The sequence below is a fragment of the Rhinatrema bivittatum genome, chromosome 4 (assembly GCF_901001135.1).
Source record: "Rhinatrema bivittatum chromosome 4, aRhiBiv1.1, whole genome shotgun sequence".
Taxonomy (NCBI): domain Eukaryota; kingdom Metazoa; phylum Chordata; class Amphibia; order Gymnophiona; family Rhinatrematidae; genus Rhinatrema; species Rhinatrema bivittatum.
The window spans coordinates 301,378,958-301,404,181 of record NC_042618.1 but is presented as its reverse complement, the minus strand read 5'-3'; the positions used below and the strand labels follow the sequence as shown (position 1 = coordinate 301,404,181).

The 25,224-nt window shown below is 43.7% G+C and overlaps 1 protein-coding gene across 3 annotated transcripts in view; it reads left to right on the top strand.

Annotated features, from left to right (window-relative positions):
* The window catches only part of MAP2K4 (mitogen-activated protein kinase kinase 4), a 389,322-nt gene that overhangs the window by 266,002 nt on the left and 98,096 nt on the right, over window positions 1–25,224 (top strand). For all 3 annotated transcript variants that reach the window (XR_003856494.1, XM_029600229.1, XM_029600228.1), the window contains one exon: window positions 8,006–8,057. Coding sequence is in view for 2 of the 3 variants with exons in the window: in XM_029600229.1 (XP_029456089.1) it covers window positions 8,006–8,057 (52 nt within the window). In the remaining variant the exon portion in view is untranslated. The remainder of the gene's footprint in view (window positions 1–8,005; window positions 8,058–25,224) is intronic.

The window sequence follows — 25,224 nt, the reverse complement described above, 5'->3', positions numbered from 1 at the left end:
CAACAGGATAAAGATCCTGCAAGAGACTAAATGCACAATTTAATCTTTATGGGTAGAAATCCCTTGTGTATTAGGGAAGAGTATAGCGATAGTATACTGCCATCCACTTGGCCAAAATGATTAGACAGACAATGAAATGCTAAGAGAAATTAGGGAAGCTAACCAAATTGGTAGTGTAGTAATAATGGGAGATTTCAGTTACCCTAATATTGACTGGATATGTGTAACATCAGATGATCGTAATATGATCAAATTTGTATTAATGACTGGAAGGGGGGCAGTAAGTAAATCAATGGCTCTAGCACTAAACTTTCAAAAGGGAAACTTTGATAAAATGAGAAAAATAGTTAAAAAAAAAAAAATTGAAAGGTATAGCTATAAAGTTTGTGTGCAACAAGCGTGAACATTGTTTAAAAAAAAAAAAAAAATCTTAGAAGTGCAGTCCAAAATTATTCCGTGCATTAAGAAAGGTGGAAGGGAAGGTCAGACGTTTACCGGCATGGTGAAAGAGGCTATTTTAGCCAAAAGATCTTCATTCAAAAATTGGAAGAAGGATCCATCTGAAGAAAATAGGATAAAGCATAAAGTTTGGCAAGTTAAACGTAAGACATTGATAAGACAGGATAAGAGAGAATTTGAAAAGATGTTGGCCATAGAGGCAAAAACTCATAATAAAAACTTTTAAAAATATATCCGAAACAGAAAACCTGCGACGGAGTCAGTTGGACCGTTAGATGATTGAGGGGGTTAAAGGAGCACTTAGGGAAAATAAGACCATCGCAGAAAGACTAAAAAACTTTTTTGCTTCGGTGTTTACTGAAGAGGATGTTGGGGAGATCCCCGATCTGGAGCTGATTTTCAAGGTGACGATTCATATGAACTGAACCAAATCATGATGAACCTGGAAAATGTGGTAGGCCAGATTGACAAATTGAAGAGTAGTAAATCGTATAGACCAGATGGTATGCACCCCAGGGTTCTGAAAGAACTAAAAAATTAAATTTCAGACCTATTATAATTAATTTGTAAGCTATCATTAAAATCATTTGTTGTACCTGAAGATTGGAAGGTGGCCAATGTAACTCCAATGTTTAAAAAGGGATCCAGGGGTGATCTGGGACACTATAGACTGGTGAGGCTGGTGAGTCTAAACATTTAGATAGACATGGTTTAATGGGACACCGCCAGCATGGATTTACCCAAGGGAAGTGTTGCCTCACAAATCTCCTACATTTTTTTTGAAGGAGTGAATAACATGTGGACAAAGGTGAACTAGTAGATGTGGTATATTTGGATTTTCAGAAGGCATTCGATAAAAGTCCCTCATGAGAGGTTTCTAAGAAAACTAAAAGAGTCAGGGGATAGGAGGCAATGTACTCTTGTGGATTGCAAACTGGTTAAAATACAGGAAACATGTAGGAGTAAATGGTCTGTTTTCACAGTAGAAAAAGATAAACAGTGGAGTGCCTCAGGGATCTGTACTTCGAGTGGTACTTTTTAATATTTATAAATGATCTGGAAAAAGGGTATGACAAGTGAGGTGATCAAATTTGTGGACAAAATTATGCAGAGTAGTTAAAGCTCAAGCGAATTACGATTAATTGCAGGAGGACCTTGTGAGACTGGAAGATTGGACTCTGTATTGGGACCCATACTTTTCAATATATTTATAAATGATCTGGAAAGAAATACAAGTGAAGTAATCAGGTTTGCAGATGTTACAAAATTATTCAGAGTAGTTAAATCACAAGCAGATTGTGATAAATTGCAGGGAGACCTTGTGAGACTGGAAGGTTGGACTTCCAAATGCCAGATTAAATTTAATGTAGATAAGTGCAAGGTGATGCATGTAAGGAAAAATAACCCTTGCTCTAGTTAAACAGTTAGGTTCTAGCTTAGGAATTATCACCCAGGAAAGAGATCTAGGTGTCATAGTGGATAATACATTGGAATCGTCTGTTCAGTGTGCTGTGGCGGTCAAAAAAGCAAACAGAAATTTAAGAATTATTAGGAAGGAATGGCAAATAAAACATTGGATGTCATAATGCTCTGTATTGCTCCTTGGTGAGACTGCACTTTGAATACTGTGTGCAATTCTGGTTGCCACATCTCAAAAAAGATATGGTTGCATTGGAGTAAGTGCAGAGAATGGCGATCAAAATAAGGGGCATGGAACGGCTCACCTGTGAGGAAAGGCTAAAGAGGTTAGGGCTGTTCAATTTGGAGAAGAGACAACTGAGGTGGGATATGATAAAGGTCTACAGAATCATGAAAGGACTTGAACAGGTTAATGTAAACGGTTATTTACTCTCTCAGTTAATAAAAGGACTATGGGGCACTCCATGAAGTTAGCAGGTAGCCCATTTAAAACACATCAAAGAAAATTCTTTTTCACATAGTTAAGTTCTGGAATTCATTGCCAGAGGATGTGTGTTACGGCATTTAGTGTAACTGGGTTTCAGAAAGGTTTGGATAAGTTCCTGGAGGAAAAATCCATAAACTGCTATTAATCAGTAAGCAATAGTAGCTTGAGATCTATTTAATGTTTGGGTACATGCCAGGTACTTGTGACTTGGATTGGCCACTGTTGGAAACAGGATGCTGGACTTGATGGACCCTTGGTCTGACCCAGTATGGCATATCTTATGTTCTTATATTCTTATGCCAGGAAGCCCTAAAAAACGGGAAATGGGTGGAAAGAAATCAAGCTGTTCTACAGGTAACCTATCTACCTGGTATTTCCAGAACATTGCCAGACTGATTAGCAAGCTTTTTCAACTACAGCAATCAGCCGATGAACTCTTCAGCGTATGGGACTTACCATTGGTAGATCACAACTGAACACAAAACTAAATCAATTTTGCTCACTTCTGCCAAGCGATTACAGACTAGCCCAGGGTGCTTTCTCATCGATTGGAGACAAAACCTCATGTACGCTTTTCCACCATTATTGCTGATCATCAGAACAATGCACAAGTTTCTTCAGGACAGTGTATGGCTGATCATAATAGCCACAGCATTGCCCAGACAGACCTGGTATGTATCTTGTATAACTTTCCAGCAGTCCTTGCATATATCTGGGAGCAGATCCTGCGTCATTAACTAAGGAAGACGGGATATTGTATCATCCCAACCTTTCAACTCTCAACCTCACAACTTGAATGTTGAACGCTCAGTGATCATGTATCTCGATTTAACCACAGATTGTGAACATACCAGTTTCATCTAGAAAGCCTTAAACTAGAAGCAATTATGCCTTTAAATGGAATAGGTACTCCAAATGGTGCCAACAGAATGCTTTTGACCCATTTTCTTGTCTGCCTACGCATCTGCTGAAATACTTGCTCCTGTACTCGGATCTCACCACCTTTTTGGTGCGAGTACACCATTGTGCTATAGTGGCTTACCATACTCAACTGGATGATAAACCAATCTTTATTCATCCACTGATATCTCATTGCGTGAAAGATCTGTGGCAGGTCAAGCCCCTAGTACAAAAACAACCTATTCTGTTTGACCTGAATGTGGTCCTTTCCCAACTAATGAAGCTTCCCTTTGAGCCATTGGATTCAGTTTCTCTAAAGTATTTGACATGGAAAATGGTGTTCCTTGTTGCAATGACTTTAGCCAAAAGAGCCAGCAAACTCCAAGCTCTTATCCGCTATCCTTCTTACATGAAATTCTTCCATAAGAGGATGGTTCTCTATACTTAGCTAAAATTTTTACCAACGGGTAGTCTGTGCTCTCTCCTTATCTATCAATCCATCATATTGCTTTTCTTTTTTCCTAGGCCCTATAAGCATTGCCATTGATCACCATCTTCCCATGGGTCCAGACTTGAGAAGGCATCGGCACTGACAGAGTTTACCCCCGAAGCGGCCCCGGTCTGAGGAGGCTCCACTCTCCATCAAGACTGAGGGCCTAAGGCAATATCCACCGGTTTCGGTGATAGTCACTGATCCCCCTTGGGGATCCGGGGATTCAGTTCCGCCTCCTTCTCAAACTGTCCTCTCATCAGCATTCGAGAAAGAGTTGGAGCGCTGTGTGCAGTTGGCAGAACCCTACAAGTTATTGAGCCGTCTGCTCCTTAGGGGCCGTCACCGGAGCCGGCTCCATAGATGCTCGCACCGTTGCTAGAATGACTGGATTTACTGCTCTGTGCCTTGCTGATGTAGCCCATCCCGGTGCCCCAGCTGACCTCGATGCCTCACAGGGCACTGAAGCATCCTGTACTGGAGGTTGTTCTGGTGGCAGATTCCTCCGATGAGGAAGGTGCCAGTGAGCCCTCCGATTCCCTTGATGTTTCTGGTGCCGCGGTGCCACCGATGCAGACACCCATAGCTGAGGGGCCTGGTGATTGGGACCTGAGTATAGAAGGAGAGCTGTCCTGCTCCAAGGACCGTGGTTGGGGTCCTGCACTCTCATGCCATCACAGAGTCTTCGCGGGTTAATTTCTAGCTTCACTAATTTTAGCATCAGAAGAGCCTGATGGAAGGCGTATGCCACTGCCAGTGCTTTCTCTAGGGTGAGCCCTGCTTTCTGACATACCCAATTCTGCATGGGCCAGGCTAGTCCATCTAAGAACTGCTCCAGGAGGACCTGATTGGCCACCACGAGGCATGTCTTCACCTCTGGCTGTAGCCATTTCCATCCAGCATCTTTAAGCCTATGAAAAAGGCTATGTGGAGTCTCCCCAGATTGTATGGCACTCCTTGGCAATGTTGCTGTTATATTTCTGTCATGTAACCCACTCTTTCCAGCATGACAGTTTTGATATTGGAATAGTTGGATCTCCCATCAGGACTGGCAGCCCGAAAGGTTGTTTGGCTTTTGCCAGTAAGTAAGTTTGCCAGGCCCATGTGGTTTCTGGGCAGCATGTCATGCAGGCTGGTTCTTTCAAAAAATGTTTAAATTTAAATTTACCAGACTTCATCTTAAACAAACATAAGGCAAGGGGCTTGTCTGTGTTATAGCAGTTGGACCAACTGTGTCAGCGACCCCTGTTGCTGGTTCAGTATTTAGAGTAGGGTTTGAACCCCTCTCCGAGGTTGCTGCTGCCCTTTGAGGGTTTGCATTATTCACTCCATGTCAGCTTACTGAGCTCTGGTAGTATAGGGTTTTCTTTGGAAGCTGTGCCTGTTGCAGAACACTCTTGACAACAAACTCTCCCTTTACATTAGGAAAAGATTCTAACTCATATAAAGGTCCCTCTCTCCAGACGAAGCTACTCTCCTTTGTCTACTGTGAATTAATTTCTCAGCCACTACTGCACCTAGGGCCGCAGAAAAAGTCTTCTCTTTTCCTCTTTTGGCATGGTTCTCTGCCTGTGCCAAGCTTAGTGCAGAAATCCATGAACTGATACTATATGTGGCACAGTGAGCAGTCTTTGGCTGCTATAGGACATGACCAGGCTGCACTCTGGCAATTATCAGAAAATGTATTGATTACAGACAGAAAAATCAAAGCAAAGTTCGCAGTGCACTTCAAATTTGAGCAGTGCTAGCCTTTTCTAGGTTTCCTTCTCTACTCTGGGGCCTCTCTTCCCTCTTCTGCCCTGGCTAATTATTCCCCTTCCCTAGGGAACTGCCCCAGAACCAGAATTCCCTGATATTACTAGGTTTAAGGTGGACTGGGCCAGATCTCTGGAGCCGGCCCTTTAAGGTGCTCTGAGATATACCTCTTCAAGTATGTGAAGAAGCAAGGGGGCATAGGGTCATGGAACCCCTACCAGGAATTCCTAAGAATTTGGGAGCATGCTTGCAGCCACAGAGCCTTCCTACCAGCAACCTACCTTCCCAGTGGTCTCTGGATCAAGCAGTTGCTGACAGGTTGTTCGGTCTAAGGTGTCTCCTGTTGATTAACTTGTTTGCATTAGAGGTCAACAGAAAAGTAGAAAAATTCTACTCTATTGTGCAAAAGCTCAGATCTGCTCAAGATGCTTTTTTGCTCAAGTGAGATGCAGATCTGTTGTATGCTTTTCCACAACTTCCATTGATGGTGAGAATGGTGCAGAAGGCACTCAAGGACTGGATGCACCTGATCCACATTGCTACAGTGTGGCCCAGACAAGTGTGGTTCTCTTACCTTGTCAGATTGTTAATTATCCCTCTAAACCCTCGGATCCAATTCAACATTGCTTACTCCGTCATCTGTCATTCAAACCTTCCATTTCTCAGCTTGTCGGCATGGATGTTAAACATTTACTAGTCTAATTGCTGTCACTGCCCAAGGAAGTTGAGTATATTATAATTTCTGCCAGGAAGCCTTCAATAAAAGAGCTTTCGGTTTTAAAAGGAAAAGATTTTCATTTTGGTGTCAAGCAAACTCTCTGAACCTGTTTACCTGCAAACCAAAGGAGTTGTTCTCTCTCTGCCTCAGGTCGTCATCTGTCAAAGTGCATTACAGTGCCATTGGATTTTACCATGTTCAACCGATATCCATAAATCCTTTAGTGTAGAAGTTCATGAAAGGCTTGAGGCATACAAAACCTTCAGTCATCAAGCCACCAGTGCCATGATATCATATTGGCACAAGTAATGACAATCTTAAAAACCATTAGTCAGCTTCCTTAAAGTTCCTGCCTTGTAAAGTTGTGTTCCTAATCACCATCACATCAGCTAGAAGAATCATACTCACCATACATGCAATTTTTCCACTACAGATTGGTACTCCTCATATATCCCATGTTTCTGCAGAAAAAAAGTTTGAGCTTTTCATCTGAATCAAGCCATTGTTTTGCCCACCTTCTTTCTAAGACCTAATCCACATAAAAGGGAGAAAGGCCTCAATTCACTGGGCCCTGATATATTATCTGAAGGGAACTCGGCCACATTGTCAGACTTCTCAAACTGCTTGTCTTTTACAATCCTAAATGACTGGGAATAGCAGTTGCCAAGCAAATGTTTACAACTAGCTAGCAGACTGCATTGCTCATTGCTATGCTCTTTCTGGCTTCCAGATCACAGACTCTGTCAAGGCTCATCAAATGAGAGCTTCCTCAGAGGTTCACCTAAGAGTTATGTCAATTGAAGACCTTCATGTCACACTTTCATGTCCCATTACTGTCTGTACAATCTATCAAGAAATCATTGTAACTTTGGACAAGCTGTTTTGCACAGCATGTTCATCCAGTAGTCCTCTCTCCAACAGGGGTGTACGAGTACTGTTTCAGTAACTGCTCTGCTGCATTCCTCAACCTGGGACTTCTCATGTGTTATGGCTAATTCAGCTCTGCTTGACAATGGAGAAGCTAACCATGCTTAATTCCTGTCTGTGTCCCTGGAGAGTCAACTACCTAACTAAAGCTAAGCTTTACAATTAACTGATGGGCTCACAAAGCAGTGCATGTGCAGGAACTCTCGTGCATGCTCAGTAGAGAAAAAGCTCTGAAATAGGAGAGAATAGTCTGAGTGCTATTTGAGGATGTCACCCATGTGTTATTGCTAATTCATCTTGCTGTCTACAGAGAATTCTGTTTACGGTAAGCAAACTTCCATTCATTCTCTGGAATCAAACTATCTGTCTGCTATTAATTAAGTTGACTTAGATAATAACCACCGCTATTACTAGCAATGGTAACATGGAATAGACTTAGCTTTTGGGTACTTGCCAGGTTCTTATGGCCTGGATTGGCCACTGTTGGAAACAGGATGCTGGTCTTGATGGACCCTTGGTCTGACCCAGTATGGCATGTTCTTATGTCCTTTTTCTTACAATTTTTACCTTTTCCATTGTTTTCAAGGAGTGTCTGTGTGTGGGGTTTTTTTTTTCATGAATACAGTGGCATTGGTATCCAACTACTGTCCCAAAGTATTCTGTAGTTACTCTTATTTCTTTTTGTGATTGGGAACATGAAGACTACAAGTCCCAGAATAAAAGATGAAAATAGGAACATCTCAAAATATGCTGATATTTGTTATTTAATCCATTTTAGAAAATCAGAACATGTGATCTATTCAACTTGTCACACTTTTTCTGTTTGAAATTTCTGCTTCTTTTTTTTCAGACTGTGAAAGCACTAAACCACTTAAAAGAAAACTTGAAAATAATTCACAGAGGTATGTTTGCCTTTGCCTCTCTTCCCATTGTTTACTTTTTATACTTTTTCTTTGCCTACTTTCTTTTTGCGTTATCTTACTATCTTCTTACATTTTGTCACTTGCTCCTCCATACTCCCATACTCTTTCCATTGTTTTCTTCTTCCCCCCCCCTTCCTAATATTCAAGTATTTGTGATAAACCATTGTTAACATAAAACATAGTAGCAAGCCACAGTATTTGCAGCTAAGGACTATTTGACCTCCTAAGTTCCCAGTTTAGACCTACCTACACTACTATAACTCTGGTGGAGGAATGGCACTATGATAAGGAAGGCATATAGTCCAACAGGATAAAAATTCTGAGGAAGCAGACTGCACTCTGGAATCCTTATGAATAAAAATTCCAAGTATGATGGGTAGAGTACAATAGTAGGGGAATGTTACCGTCTGCCTGGCCAGAATTTGGAAACAGATTGTAAAATTGTAACAGGGATTGAACAGGCTAATAAAATTGGCAACATAATAATAATGGTAGATTTCAGTTACCCCCAGTAATGATTGGGTAAATGTCACATCATGACATTTACCCAATTTAGGGAGATAATTCCTAGATTCAATAAATGATTGTTTTTTTGGAACCAATGAGGGGGGAAACAGCTTTAGATCTAGTTTTCAGTGGAACACAGGACTTGGGGCAAGGAGTATAGATCTGCTTGGGACTAGCGATCATAATGGAATTAAAATTGACATAATCACTGGAGGGAGTGCATTAAGTAAAATTTCTGCTGTAGAAAGACTATGATTGAATGAGGAAATTAACTAGAAAAAAAAAATAAAAGGAGTGGTTTCCAAAGTTAAACATTTACATGAGGCATGACAGAGTACACTCTTGGAAGCTCAGACAAAATGTATTCCTTGCATTAGAAAAGGTTAAAAGAAGACTAAATATCTGCCAGAGTTGTTTAATGGTGAGGCGAAAGAAACATATCTAAAATGGTGTCTTTTAAAAAAAAAAAAAATGGAAAGGAGACAAAAATGAGGAAAATAGAGAAGGGCATAAGTACTGTCAAGTTAGATGTAAAACAGTAATAAGGCATGCCTAGAAAGAATTCGAAGAGAGGTTGGGAACCTAATAAAAAAAAAAAAAAGTTGAAGTGCAATTAAAACAAAAAGCCTGTGAGGGGGTCAGTTGTACCCCTAGATGACTAGTGGTAAAAGGGATGCTAAAGATAGGCAAGGAGATAGAAAATAATAATGCATTTAGTTTTTTTTGCTGTCTCTTCTAAGCAGGATGCTGGGGACATGCCCATACCAGAAACATTCTTTGATTATGATAATTCTGATCAACTAAAGTATATCACAGTGAAACTGAAAGATATAATTGATCAGATTGACAAACTAAGATCACCAGGACCAGATGGTATTTGCTCTGAGTTTTGAAAGAATTGAAATTTGAAATTGCAGACATGATACTAGCAGTCACTTAAAACAGCCACAGTACTTAAAGACTGAAGGGTGGCTAGTGTAACACTGATTTTTTTTTTTTTTAAAGGGCGCTAGGATTGATACGGGGAAACTATATTGTGACCCTGATGTCTTTGCTGGGCGAATTGATAAAAACTATTCTTAAAAACAAGCTTACTGGCCATATAGCTAGACCAGGCTTAATGGGGAAGAGTCAACAATTTTTGGTAAAAGGAAGGTCTTGCTTTACCAATCTATTATATCTTTTGAGGGTTTAAATAAACGTGTATAAAGGTAAGCCAGTTGATTATAGTGTATTTGGCAAAGTGCCTCATGAGTCTCCTCATGAAATTTAAAAGTCTGAAACAGTGTACTATTATGGATTGGTAACTGGTTAAAAGACAGGAAACAGAGAGTAGGACTAAATTGATAGTTTTCCATATGAAGCAAGGTTAATAATGGAATACCCCAGGGATCTGTATTAGGACATGTGCTATTTAACACATTCATTGATTTCATGGAAAAGGAAGCAATGAGTAAGGTGATCATATTTGCAGAAGATACAAAATTATTTATAGTTGTTAAAGCAGCAACAGATTGTTATAAAATGCAGAAGGATATTAGTAGGTCCATATTCAGCAAAGTTAGCCGGATAAACTTATCAAAAATGCAGCCACACTATTGAGTGTAACTGGCTATCTTAAAGTTAGCTGGCTAACTTTAGGACAGCTTTTTCACCTTACCAAACCTAATTGGATAAGTTATCTGGCAACCTTGTTTATCGGAATTAGCCAGATATCTTAGCCAGCTAACTCAACTCCTCCCGGTTCTGCCCCAGGAACGACCCTAACTTATCTGGTTAAATTCTAGCCGGATAACTTATCCGGCTAGAATTTCTATAATACTATAGAATACTATAACCCACTCACCTACATCTAATGTAAGAGACCTAGGAATCCTACTTGATCAACACCTTAATTTCAAGCCACACATCAAGTCCCTAATAAAAGGAGGCTTCTACAAACTTCACATTCTTAAAAAACTGAAACCACTCCTTCATGCACATGACTTCCGTTTAGTTCTGCAGTCCACTATCCTCTCCAAACTAGATTACTGCAATTCCCTCCTGTTAGGCCTCCCTACTTCCACGATCAAACCCCTACAAATCCTTCAAAATGCGATGGCAAGAATCACCACCAATACCCGTAAGACTGAACACATAACCCCCATCCTAAAGGACCTGCACTGGCTTCCCATACCATACCGCATTAAATATAAAACCCTCACCATCCTGCACAACGCCCTTCATAAAAACAACCCCGCCTGGCTTAAAAACATGCCTCACTTCCGTACCTCTAACCGTCCTACTAGAAATGCCCTCGCAGGCACCCTACACACCCCACCTCTCAAAACCGCACACCTCTCCAACACGAGAGAAAGAGCGTTTACCATAGCTGGCCCCACCCTTTGGAACTCACTTCCCCCATTACCTTCGACTTGAGCCCTCCTTACAGTCTTTCAAAAAAGGCATCAAGACCTGGCTGTTCAGGCAAGCCTACCCAGAAGCCAATCAAACCTAGCCCACTCCCTACCCCTTCCATCACCGTCCTCCCCCCCTTCACCCCCCAGCCTCCCCTTACCTCCCTAGCCCACCCTCCCTGCCCCCCTATCTCCCCCTCCCACCTCTTCCTTCTTCTTCCGCCTCCCTCTCCCCCCCTCCCCCTTCAATCAATTAATCATACAACTGATCTATTGTAAATGAATACTTCGCCTTAATTTATAATTTTAAAACAGTTACAATTATGTTCCTTTTATTATATTTATCAAGTTGTTTGTTCCTCTCTCTCCTTCTGCCCTATTCTTTCTTGCTGCTCTTCCCCTGCCCACCTCTCACCTTTTTCTTGCCTGCTCCCCTTCTCCCCTACCCTTGTTCATTGTATTTTCTACCTGCTTCAGTTTTTTGTAAACCGGCATGATATGCCCTATGAATGTCGGTATATTAAAAGTTAAATAAATAAATAAATAAATAAATAAATTTAACTGGATAAGTGCCCAAATCTTCATTTAACTGGATACCTTCTGAGTTATTCGGCTAAATGCTTTTAAATATGGATCCCTCTTCAAGACTAGGAGAGTAGGCATCCAAATAGTATATTAAATTGTATGTGGACAAATGTAAAGTGATTTCTCACAGGACAAGCAGGATGGTAGTCCTCACATATGGGTGACATCACAGGATGGAGCCCAGTCACGGAACACTTTTGTCAAAGTTTCTAGAACTTTGACTGGCACCTATTGGGCATGCCCAGGATGGCACTAACCCTGCAAGCAGCAGGGGTCCTCTTCAGTCTTCTTTTTTTCTGCACAGCAGTAGCCACGCGGGTTATGGAGCTCTACAGAGATTCCTGACAGGAATTTTCCTCACGGAATTACTTCATAATTTAATACCCTACAGGGGTCCCCCTATTCAATTTTTGCTTCCTCTGTGTTCTGGTAAGTTGTTTTTTTTACCCGATTCCGGTCGATTCCCATCGAGTTCAGCCCTCGCGGCCTACTGGCCATCGACCGCACTGAGGCTAAATTTCTTGAGGCCATGGCGTCGGGGTTCCGTCAATGCCCCAACTGCACTCGCACAATGTCCATTACTGACCCTCACAAGATCTGTGTAATGTGTTTAGGGAGCAAGCATGGTGTCCTTACTTGCACCAAATGTGCCCTTATGACACCAAAAGAGGTCGCAAGGCTAGAATGGAGAAGATGGAATTTCTCTTTCGGTCACGAACTCCGACGCCGTCCATAGCCTCGATGTCATCTGAGCCAACACCATCTACGTCGCACCAGTATCGTGCACCGACCGATGTCCGACCGGCATCGATGACTCCACGGCCATCGACACCCTCTGTTCCTCCTCAGCATATAAGGACTGAGGAGATCGTCGAGAAATGCATAGACATCGACACCGTAGGTCTCAGACCATTGACGCAGGCAAGCCCTCGATGTCACCACTGTCTGAGCCACCGCCGAAGAAAGCCCGTCCAGAAAAGGCACCGTCCCTATCTGGCTCCGGGTCACCGAGGCAACCTTCACCGGGACCGGTGATAGTAGCCGCAATTCCACCTCCAACGGTGGTCCCTTCGGCTACGCCTCCACCTCCTCCTCCGGCATCGGGGCTCCAGGTTTCCGAGAGGAATTGGATCAGATGATTCAAGAGGCCATCGGCAGAGCGATGCAAGGCGTCAAGATTCCTCTGATGCCGGTGCCGATTCCTCAACCGGCTACCGATCCCATTCCTGTAGCGCTGGCACCACTACTAACGAGGATGGAAGTGCTGCTCGCCGCTTTTCCTCCGATGGATCCAGGGGCACCAAGGGGCCCGGTGCCCTCCTCCCCAATTCCTCTTTCATCGACTGAAGAAGGAGAAACACAGTTACTTCCTCCATCGGGAGTCCTACCGATGCCTCAGCCATCGATGTCGCAGATAGCGTCTTTGTTACCATCGGTGCCGCCGATCCGTCCATCGATGCCCTCGGTGCTGCCCTCGGTGCCTCAACCAGGACCTTCAGGAATACCAACATTCCATCCCTCTAAGGATCCTAGGGGTGCTGGTGATGAACCCTATGATACATGGACCGATGACTCATCCCAGGATACCGATGACTTACCATCACCACCCTCTCCTACTGAAAGCAAGAAGTGTTCTCCTCCAGAGGACTTGTCCTTCATTAATTTTGTGAAGGAAATGTCTGAATTGGTACCATTCCAACTTCACAGAACAGGATGATAGGCACCAGATGATAGAACTTCTGCAATTTCTGGATGCTCCTAAAGAAATCACCTCTATCCCTATCCATGATGTCCTCTTGGATCTTCTGAAGAGGAATTGGGAGCATCCTGGTTCGGTGGCACCAGTTAACCGAAAAGCGGACACCACATACCTAGTCCAGTCAACTCCAGGTTTCTAAAAAACCCAATTGAATCACTATTCAGTGGTTGTTGAGTCAGCCCAAAAGAAAGCCCAACACTCCAAGCCTCACTCTTCTTTCCCTCCAGGGAAGGAGCAAAAGTTCCTGGATGCCATAGGTCGGCTTGTCTTTCGGGGGTCAATGCTTATAATCCCGCATTGCCTCTTACCAACTCTATATGACCCAGTATAACAGGATCCTCTTTAAACAAATACAGGACTTTGCTGAGTCCCTGCCTCAGCAGTCCCAAGAGCAATTACATGCCCTGGCTCAAAAAGGATTAGAAGCAGGCAAGCATGAAATAAGATCAGCATATGATATTTTTGACACCTCTTCCAGGGTATCAACAACAGCTATTTCTGCGAGGAGGTGGGCCTGGCTAAAGACTTCAGACCTACGACCTGAGGTCCAGGACAGACTATCTGACTTGCCTTGCACTGGTGACAATCTTTTTGGTGAATAGATACAACAAGCAGTGGCACAGCTCAAAGATCACCATGACTCTTTGCCAACTCTCCTTGTGGCCTTCTGAATATCCTGCTAAGCAAACATTCTGAAAGGATCCCAAAAAGTCTTTCTACCGCCAAAGGAAATCTTATCCTCCACCGTCCAAAGGTCGCTCTACTAAGCCTTACCAGAAAGGCCAGACCAGGCAACCTCGCAGGTAAAAAAAAACACCCCCTCAGCCAGGCCCAGCATCTGGTTTTTGACTCTTTCCTAGAGAGCAGCATTCAGCCTCCACTACTGCATATACCAATGGGAGGTCGATTGTGCCACTTCAGCAACACCTGGCACACAATCACCTCAGACCAGTGGGTTCTTGCCATAATCATTCAAGGTTATCACCTCAACTTTCTCGCCATTCCGCCGGACTCCTCACCTCGGCTGACGCGGGGAACATCCGATCACTCACCACTCCTGGATCAGGAAGGCTCCCTCCTCCTTCGATCCAGAGCAATCGAACCAGTGCCCTACTCTCAACAGGGCCTCTGCTTCTATTCCTGGTACTTTCTAATCCCAAAAAAGTTAGGTGGCGTTCGCCCGATACTAGACCTTCGTGCCTTAAACAAGTACCTACAAAGAGAAAAGTTCAAGATGGTAACCTTGGGTTCCCTCCTTCCCCTTCTGCAAAGGGAAGACTGGCTCTGCTCTCTAGACCTCCAGGATGCTTACACACACATCGCAATAACTTCATCTCATCACAAATTTCTGTGATTCCTGGTAGGCCCAAAGCACTATCAATACCAAGTGCTACCATTCGGCCTTGCATGTGCACCACGAGTCTTCATTAAGTGCCTCGTAGTAGTAGCAGCATTCCTCAGGACTCAAGGTGTCCATGTCTACCCCTATCTCGACGACTGGTTGATCAGGGCTCCCACCCAGCAAGCTGCTCTGATGTCCCTACGTCTCACCTTGCATACCCTGATCTCCCTAGGGTTTCTCATCAATTACCCAAAGTCCAATTTAGTCCCATCACAAACCCATAGGAGTAGACTTGGACACCTTCAAAGCAAAAGCATTTCTTCCTCAAGAACGAGCTCTCACTCTCACTTCTCTCACCCATCAACTGCAGTCTCGAAAACGCTCAACTGCACGTCACTTCCTAGTGTTGCTAGGACACATGGCACCCTCGGTACACGTCACTCCAATGGCTCGTCTTGCCATGAGAGTCATGCAGTGGACTCTAAGGTCTCAGTGGATACAATCATCTCAATCACTGTCAGCCATTGTCCACATCACCAACCCACTTCGCTTTTCTCTGGCTTGGTGGAAGAATCAGTCCAATCTGCTCCAAGGCCTTCCTTTCCAGGCTCCAGATCCTCAAATAACCCTTACAACCGATGCCTCCAACCTCGGCTGGGGAGCACATGTTGCCAATTTGCAAACTCAAGGCACCTGGTCTCCAGAGGAAGCCAAACACCAAATAAATTTCCTGGAACTAAGAGCAATCAGATATGCTCTCAGGGTGTTTCAGGATTGCCTTTCCAACCAGGTCATCCTGATTCAGACAGACAACCAGGTGGCCATGTGGTACATCAATAAACAAGGAGGAACGGGCTCCTAACTCCTGTGTCAGGAAGCTGCACAGATATGGCGGAGGCCCTTTCCCACTCGATGTACCTCAAGGCCAGCTACTTGCTGGGAGTGGACAATGTGTTGGCAGACAAGCTGAGTCTCACCTTTCAGCCGCACGAGTGGTCCCTCAACCCCTCAGTAGTGGACTCAATATTCCAACATTGGGGTTACCCTCACATAGACCTCCTTGCGTTACCTCAAAACCACAAAGTAGAGAATGTTTGCACTCTCACTCACAGCCAACACTCACTACCAAGAGATGCATTCTCCCTCTCATGGGCAACCGGTCTTGCGTCACCTCAAAACCACAAAGTAGAGAACGTTTGCACTCTCACTCACAGCCAACACTCACTACCAAGAGATGCATTCTCCCTCTCATGGGCAACCGGTCTCCTATATGCATTCCCTCCACTTCCACTTCTCTCAAAAACTCTCGTGAAGTTACGTCAGGACAAGGGAAGCATGATCCTGATAGCCCCTCACTGGCCACACCAAGTGTGGTTTCCGATTCTTCAGGACCTCTCCATTCGCAGGCACATTCCCCTGGGGAAGGACCCTCTTCTGATCACTCAAAACGATGGGAGCCTACGCCATGCCAGTCTTCAGGCCTTGTCCCTGACTGCCTGGATGTTGAAAGGTTAATTCTTCAGCCACTCAACCTTTTGGAACCAGTTTCCTGATTGCTTCACGAAAGCCTTCCACGAGAAAATCTAATTACAAATGGAACAGGTTTAAGTCATGGTGTTCCTCACTGTCCCTTGATCCATTCACTTGTTCCACCACGAAGTTTCTAGACTATCTGTGGCACTTGTCAGAATCAGGTCTAAAAACTTCTTCCATCACGATGCATGTCAGTGCGGTAGCTGCCTTCCATATAAAGGTGTTGGGGATGTTCCCATTTCAGTACAACCCCTTGTAACATGTTTTCTGAAGGGCTTGCTCCTCCTGAAACCTCCACTGCGCCCTCCGGCCCCTTCTTGGGACCTCAACCTGGTTTTGGGTCGGCTCATGAAACCACCATTTGAGCCTCTCCAATCTTGTGATCTTCACTATCTCACATGGAAAGTGATTTTTCTTTTGGCAATCACATCCGCTCGCAGAGTTAGTGAATTACAGGCCTTAGTCACCTATCCACCTTATACTAAACTTCTGCATGATACGGTAGTACTCCGCACTCACCCTACGTTTTTTGCCTAAGGTATTATCTGAGTTTCACATTAATCAATCCATTATACTACCCACATTCTTTCCCAGGTCCCATTCCAATCCAGGAGAACAGGCTCTGTATACCCTTGACTGTAAACGGGCTCTAGCATTCTATCTAGACCGTACAGCTACCCACAGAAAATCAACCCAACTGTTTTTCTTTCCATCCCATCAGATTGGGTCAACCTGTAGGTAAGCAGACTCTCTCCTCCTGGTTAGCCGACTGCATTCCTTTTGCTATCAGCAAACAGGCATTCCACTTCAAAACCGTATTAAAGATCAATCTGTCAGGGCCATGGCAACTTTAGTAGCGCACCTATGCTCGGTACCGCTTCCTGATATTTGCAGGTCTGCTACCTGGAGTTCTCTCCATACCTTTGCAGCCCAGTCTGCTTGCGCAACCTATTTGCAACTTGATGTACCAACACCCTTCTGCCTTCCCGTTATGGTTCAGGATGCCCTCTACCAAATTCCGCCCCAGTCCTTTTGCCTATTGCACATCTTGGGTACATTTGGTGCATTTCTCGGACATCCTCAGCTCAGTACTCACCCATATGTATTTATTTATTTATTTATTTAAAATTTTTATATACCGACATTCATCAAGTGATATCACATCGGTTCACAGTGTAACGCAAACAGACGCCTGGGAAGGCGTTTTACATCTAACATAATTATATCGAACTGTTATAACATGTTAACATTAGAACGAGAGAGGAGAGGAGGAAAGAGGAGGGGTATAAAGAGGAAATATAACAATAAATGTTAAGAACAAGCTTTGCAAATATAAATAAAATAATGTAACAATAAATTCAATATCTATTAAGAAGCGATGTTATGTGAGGTCTACCATATGTGAGGTCTACCATCCTGCTTGTCCTGTGAGAAATCAGAAGTTGCTTACCTGTAACAGGTGTTCTCACAGGACAGCAGGATGTTAGTCCTCACGAAACCTGCCCGCCACCCCGCGGTGTTGGGTTCGTTACGTTTTCTTATTTTATTTTTTGGCACTTACTATAGCTTTTAAACAAGACTGAAGGGGGACCCCTGCTGGTTGCAGGGTTAGTGCCATCCTGGGCATGCCCAGTAGGTGCCAGTCAAAGTTCTAGAAACTTTGACAAAAGTGTTCCTTGATTGGGCTCCATACTATGATGTCACCCATATGTGACCACTAACATCCTGCTATACTGTGAGAACACCTGTTACAGGTAAGCAACTTCTGCTAAACATAAGGAAAAATAATTCCAGCTACAGATACACAATGCTACATTCCATATTAGAAATCACCATCCAGAAAAAGGACTTCAGACTCTTTATGGGCAATGCATTAAAATCCTCTGCTCTGTATTTAGCGGTGGTCAAAAAATCAAATGCAATGTTAGGGATTTAGAGAGGAAAGAAAAGCAAAATGGAGAATATCATGCCTCTGTATTGATGGATGGTGTGACTGCAACTCGAGTATTTTTTGCAGTTCTGGTTACGCTAGCTCAAAAAAGACATGGCAGAACAAGAAAATACAGAGGAGGGCAACAAATATAAGGATGGAATGGCTCCCTTATGAAGAAAAGCTAAACAGGTTATAGCTCTTCAGCCTGGAAAAGAGAAGACTGAGAGGAAATATAATAGGGGTTTATAAAATCATGAAAGGGGTGGAATGGGCAAATAGGGGTATGGTTATTTACCCTTTCAAATAATAATTAAACAAGGGAGCATGCCTTGAAGCTAATAAATAGCACATTTTAAATTAATTAAAGTATTTTTTAACTTCATGCCCAATCAAGCTCGGAATCTATTACTGAAGAACATGGTTAAGGTGACTAGCATAGTGAGTGTAAAAGAGGTTTGGACAAGTTCTTCGAGGAAAAGTACATAAACAGTTCATAGCCAGGAAGACCAGGGAAAACCATCACTCTTCCCTAGGCTCTACTTTTTGGGATCTACTGCATACTTGTGACCTGAACTGGCCATGTCAGAGACAGGATACTGGACTCAGATATTGGTTTGACCCAGCATGGAATTTCTTATGGTTATCACCCTTCCTTGCCCTTACCACTGCTAAGGAGATCTGGCAGCTGTCAGCCAGTGGTTACATTGTATCCTTGTATTTAAGGGGAAGTGTAGCCAAGCCATCCTGCTATCTATACTAAGTGACTTGCCCACCTCCCCCCAATTATTCTTGAAAGGATATCAAAGCCTTAGTACTGTTCTGTGGTGGTCCACCTTGCCACCCTAACTGTTGGAGCTTAACTAAGCCAAAATGTTACTCTGACAAGTCAGCTGTTTTTTCTTTCCTGTTTAACCCTTTGTCATTCCTATTAGGTCTAAACCAATTTCTTTTCCCTATCTCTCTCCTGGCCTAACCACCACTTCTGTTATCTTGAATTATTTGAGTTCTCTCATGGCTTTGGTTACTATCAGCTCTGCTGGTAGGCTCTTCCAGTCATCTGGTTCTGCTCTGTGATTATGTACACTATCATATTATGAGACTCCTTCCAACTTCATATCATGATCTCATATCTTGAGTTTCTTTTCCTATGGAAAATGTTACCATCTTGTACTTTATTGTAACCTGCTAGATATTTGAATGCTTTTGTCATATCCTTCTGATCCTTCCTTTCGCCTGCTGATGGTGAGGCTCACAGGGCTCCTCCCTGTGATGGTGAGGCTCACAGGGCTCCTCCCTGTGGGCAGAGACACCTCTCGTCTCAGCCCAGGGTTCACATTTTTACATAAACATAACAAAAAGTCATGGGATAGGTGGTGATGTCCTTTCGTGGATTACAAACTGGCTAAAAGACAGGAAACAGAGAGTAGGATTAAATGGTAAATTTTCTCAGTGGAAAAGGGTAAACAGTGGAGTGCCTCAGGGATCTGTACTTGGACCGGTGCTTTTCAATATATCTATAAATGATCTGGAAAGGAATATGACGAGTGAGGTTACAAATTTGCAGATGATACAAAATTATTCAGAATAGTTAAATCACAAGCGGATTGTGATACATTGCAGGAGGATTTTGCAAGACTGGAAGATTGGGCATCCAAATGGCAGATGAAATTTAATGTGGACAAGTGCAAGGTGTTGCACATAGGGAAAAATAACCATTGCTATAGTTATACAATGTTAAGTTCCATATTAGGAGCTACCACCCAGGAAAAAGATCTAAGCATCATAGTGGATAATTCTTTGAAATCGTCAGCTCAGTGTGCTGCAGCAGTCAAAAAAATCAAACAGAATGTTAGGAATTAAGGACGGGATGATTAACATAATGGAAAATGTCATGCCTCTGTATTACTCCATGGTGAGACCGCACCTTGAATACTGTGTACAATTGTTGCGCTGGCCAGCCGCACAGCCACGTCACCATCTTCACTTACAGGCACAACTGGTCCCTCGGCAGCGATTTCCCCGGCGTCGCTCCCTGTACACCTCCTCCGCTCAGGGCTCCGACGTAACAGACCCATGCGCGGGCGGGACTCCAGGTGCTCGCCCCTCCTCTTAAAGGGACCTGGGACCAGGGAGTGCCTTACCTTCGGGAAGTGACGTCAGGACTGGCATCTTGTTTAGGGATTGACCCAGGCAGACTGCTTTGCCTTGCAACAGGCTCCTCCTGGTGAGCAGCTGTCTATTGAGCCTACGCCTGAGTTCCTGCTTTCTGCCCCTGCCTTGCTTCCTGCCTCCGTGTTCCTTTACCAGCCTGTCTGCCTCTGTGTTCCTGCCCTGCTTCCCTTCTCCTGTCCGGTTTGTCTTGGTCCTGACCTCGGAACGCCCCTGGATTCTGCCTGCTTGCTGCCCACCTCTGACCTCGGTACGTTCCTGGACTCTACCCACTTAGTATGTGGCCACCCTCTTCTTCGTCTGACTTCGAGGGATCTTCTTCATCAGGAACCCCACCTAATTCCTGCCTGCCCCTGCACTCAAGGGCACAACCTGTGGGGAACGAGGGTGGTACAGGTGAGGGTCCAACTCAGGTTCCTGCTCCACCAGTGACGCCTACCGATGGCAGGAGCCTGTGGAACATCCCGGCAGGTAGTACTAACCCCACCTCGGCTAAGGGTCCACACCTTGGCTGGCAACAGCCAACACAATTTTGGTCGCTGCACCTCAAAAAAGATATAGTTGTGATAGAGAAGGTACAGAGAACGGCAACCAAAATGATAAAGGGGATGGAACAGCTCCCCTATGAGGAAAGGCTGAAGAGATTAGGGCTGTTCAGCTTGGAGAAGAGATGGCTGAGGGGGATATGATAGAGATCTTTAAAATAATGAAAGGTCTTGAACAAATAGATGTGAATCAGTTTTTTACACTTTCGGATAATAGAAGGACTAGGGGGCACTTCATGAAGTTAGCAAGTAGCACATTTAAGACCAATCGGAGAAAATTCTTTTTCACTCAACGCACAGTTAAGCTCTGGAATTTGTTGCCAGAGGATGTGGTTAATGCAGTTAGTGTAGCTGGGTTTAAAAAAAGGTTTCAATAAGTTCTTGGAGGAGAAATTCATAAACTGCTATTAATCAAGTTGACTTAGGGAATGGCCTCTGCTATTACTGGCATCAGTAGCATGGGATCTTTTTAGTATTTGGGTTCATGCTAGGTTCTTGTGGCCTGGTTTGGCCTCTGTTGGAAACAGGATACGGGGCTTGATGGATCCTTGGTCTGACCCAGCATGGCAATTTCTTATGTTCTCTTTTACAAAAAGTGTCAGAGATGCTTTCTATTAAACTTTCAGAGGAATCTCAAGTTTCAGAGGAATTACAGGCAGTATTAAAATGTATATGTGACCCAGCTTTGTCTTCACTAATATTTTTCCCTATATTTTATTCCAGAGAAGTTTTGCATTTGTGGTGTACTCTCCTTGCTTTATTCCCACCTTTTTGTGTGATATGGTTGAGGGATAAAATTCTCCCCCCCCCCGAAAATGTGATCTGAGTCATTGTTTCTCCCCAAGAGAGAGTGATCGAGGTGGTCTTTGCTGCTTGTAGAGTGGATTGACCAGAAGAGAAGGTGAAAGATTTGTTTGTTTTCTAGACCTTCAGATTCTGAAGGAAGGGCTAACTCTGGTATCTGGGTCTGAGATTTTTTTTTTTTTAATCTTTGCTACTAGTGAAGACTTTGAGACTGTGGAAGAAGGATTTTTGAGTTGTCCCTTTTTGAGAACTATCTTGGAATATCATTTTGAACAAGGAGTTTTTGTCACCTTTTTTACAGCCCTTGTTCATGCTGGAACTACAGAGACTATCCTACCCTCCAAGGGGAAGGAATTTTGTAGGTGGATGCTGGTGCAGGTATGAGGAGACTTTTCAGGGCTTTTACCATGGATAAATAGGCTATGATGTTTTTTGTTTTGATTCTGCTGATATTTCTAATTTTTTCTATCTTTGCTTGGATCCTTGTTTTCAAGCGCAAGTTAACTTTTAATTTGAACACCATTACTGGACTCTGCAGTTCTGAGACTATTATCCCAAGTGGCAAGAGATTATTTTTCCAGAAGACTCCCCTGCCCAGTGACTAGGACAAGTGGTGTGAAAGTAAGATTGGAAGATTGTATCTATGGCTGCATAATGTTTGGATGAAGATTCTCATAGTGTAGTTTCGGATGGCAGTATTACACAACTTGTTAAAGTAATAGTTTCAACTAACACACAATCCTTTAACAGGCTACAAAACTTACATTGCTTAGTTTTTCTTTCTGTTATGTGTCCCTGAGCTTGGAAGCCCCCACTTGTGTAACTGTTTGCTTGTCCACGGAGAAAGTGAAATTGCTTTCTTGTAATGAGTGTATACCATGGACAGAAGAACAAATCAGCCACACAATATGTCCCTCTTCCCTGCTCCCCGTTTATTTGAAGCTGTAAAGGAGTTTAAAAGATTTGCATGGTGTCGGCAGCGTGGGAAATTTTGCATATGCTCAGAAAATTTTAAAGTTTCTCTGAGCAATATGAGAGAGTGCTCCATCCTGGCGCTGTCAGGATATACCACCCATTTGTGTGACTAACTTTTTCTGCTGTCAGCGGAGAATACCAATTACAGGTAATCATCTCTACTATTGATGCTTTCCTGCAATTTTATTCCAAAGTGCAACCAAAAAATAAAAAATCATTCCCCCCTTTGATAAAATCATTAGGGATATGCATTATTGTAAAATGAAAGTTCAAAATGTAACGAATAATTCATTTCATTTGGGCGGTCCTGAACCGAATCGGGGGCTCCCCAAATGAAACAAAACGTATTTGTTTCATTTTAAACACGTGCGTTGGGCTTAGGTCTAGGCCCAAAGCCAGAGCCTTGCCTACAGCATAGGCCTAGGCCCAAAGCAGGAGCTGCGGCTTATGCCCTAGGCAAGACCCTGGCTTCGGGCCAAGGCGTTACACTCGAGCATGGGAGCGCAACACCAGGGTCTTGGCAGAAGCCCGAAGCCGGGGCCTTGGCTGAGACCATTGAAAATTAAAAAAAAAAACAAAACAAAAAAAAACCTTACCTGATCCATCGAGCTCCAACGCCAGGGCCTGGACCTAGGCCCAATGCTGTGACTGAACCCGGAGGCTAGGTTCCAAAGCCAGGGCCTCGACCCAGGCTTGACACAGTGACCCAACACCAAGGGTCCCAATGCCAAGGCCCAGACCCAGGCTTGATGCTACGACCCGACTGGAGGCTGGGTCCCAATGCCTAGGCTTCAGCCCAGACCTTGGAGCTCCTCTTTATGCGTCCTCTTCTTTCTTCGCTCGCAAGCACAATAATGGTGTCTACTGGGTTTGCACCAGCAATTGTTGCCGTACTTCAAAATGGCACGTCCACTGGGTGAATGCACCAGAGTTAATTAACTCCGGCATGACCCCAGGAGACCCCAGCCATCATTGTGCTTGCGAACAAAAAAAGAAGAGAATGTGTGAAGAGGAGCTCCCAGGCCTGGGGGCCGAGGCCCAGGCATCAGGAATCTGCGTCCGGGTCAGGTCTGGGCATATACTCTGGCTTAGGCCGAGGCCCCGGTGTTGGGGTCAGGTCACGGCATTGGGCCTCAGTCCGGACCTAGGCCCCGGCATCATGACCAGGCCTCCAGTTTGGGTCACAGTCTCCGCTCTGGGTCCAGTCCACAGCCAAGGCCTTGGTGTCAGTATCCAGCTTCTCATTCGGGTTGCAGCGATGAACCTGAGTCCAGCTGAGGTTCCAGGGCCAGGCTGAGGAGTCGGGCTTGGGTCCAGGCTCCAGCCAAGGCCCAGACATCGAGCTTAGGACTAGGCCAAAGCTTTGGCCTTGCGTAGGCCAAGGCTACAGCGATCTGTAGCCTCAGCCTATGCATCTATTTGCTGCAACTTTTTCTTATGCAAATCCAAGGCTTTGGAAATGGAGAAACAAAAACTAGACCGATGCCTTGGAAAAGATTAATTCATTTATTGCATGTTCAACAATAAATGAATTCATCTTTTCCAAGGCATCGGTCTAGTATTTGTTTCTCCATTTCCGTGGCTTTTCTGGACTGTTTACCATCTTGTTTTGTGAATCCAAGGCTTTGGCCTAGTCTGAGCCTGCAGATCCCCACCAAACCAGGTAAGTGCAGGTGAGGGGGAATCCTGGCTTTGGCATTTTTCTGGGAGGGTGGGAGGGTTTTTGTTTTTTGGCCATTTGAGGGTTTTGTGGGTTTGGTTTGGTTTTTTGTTTTTTTGCTTGATTTGTTTTTTCCAAATGAAACAAATCAAGCAATCCACATCCAGAAATCAGTGGGGAAAAAAACCTCCCTAAAACTAACCGAAAAACAAAAACAATTTTTTTTCCCTGCACATCCCTAAAAATAATCCACCTTTATTAAAGCATCAGAACGGGCCCTCTGGTCTCTCACATTCCTGATTGTGTTATTCTTCATTATAAAGTTAATTAAAAATGATCAGACTAGGAGAGGGTTTCATAGCCCTAACCTGTTCAGATCTTGGGCCAACAAAAATCAAGTTCAATGTGTGCTCTGCTGCATGAGTAGGGGATAGTTATTAATTGCTCTAAAACCAAAATCTCCATAAATTCGAATTCTCTAACCAAACCAGCATTGCTGTTATCTTCATGCCGTGAGAGAATTACAACCCGTGAGAGAGCTATATCCATTGCCACCCCCTCACTATGGAACTCACACCCAACCAAAATAAGAACTCAAGCCTACGCAAACTCACACCATCAACCGCACTGCCAGACACCGACGCACACCAGCATCAAGAAACAACCGTCCATCCCATGATCAACAACATACCTACGACCACTCGAACCTCAAACATTGATTTTAACTAACCCAAAACGCATATCCAACAACATTTATTTTATTTATTTAAAACTTTTGTATACCTTCATTCGCAAGAAACATCACAACGGTTCACATCATAGAATTATAGAATCATAAAAGCAACAATAAATTCTGGTAGTTAAAATACAATAAGATATTTAAACAAAATAAAATTAATAAAAGGACAAATAAAAAAAAAACAACTTAAGAATAATCG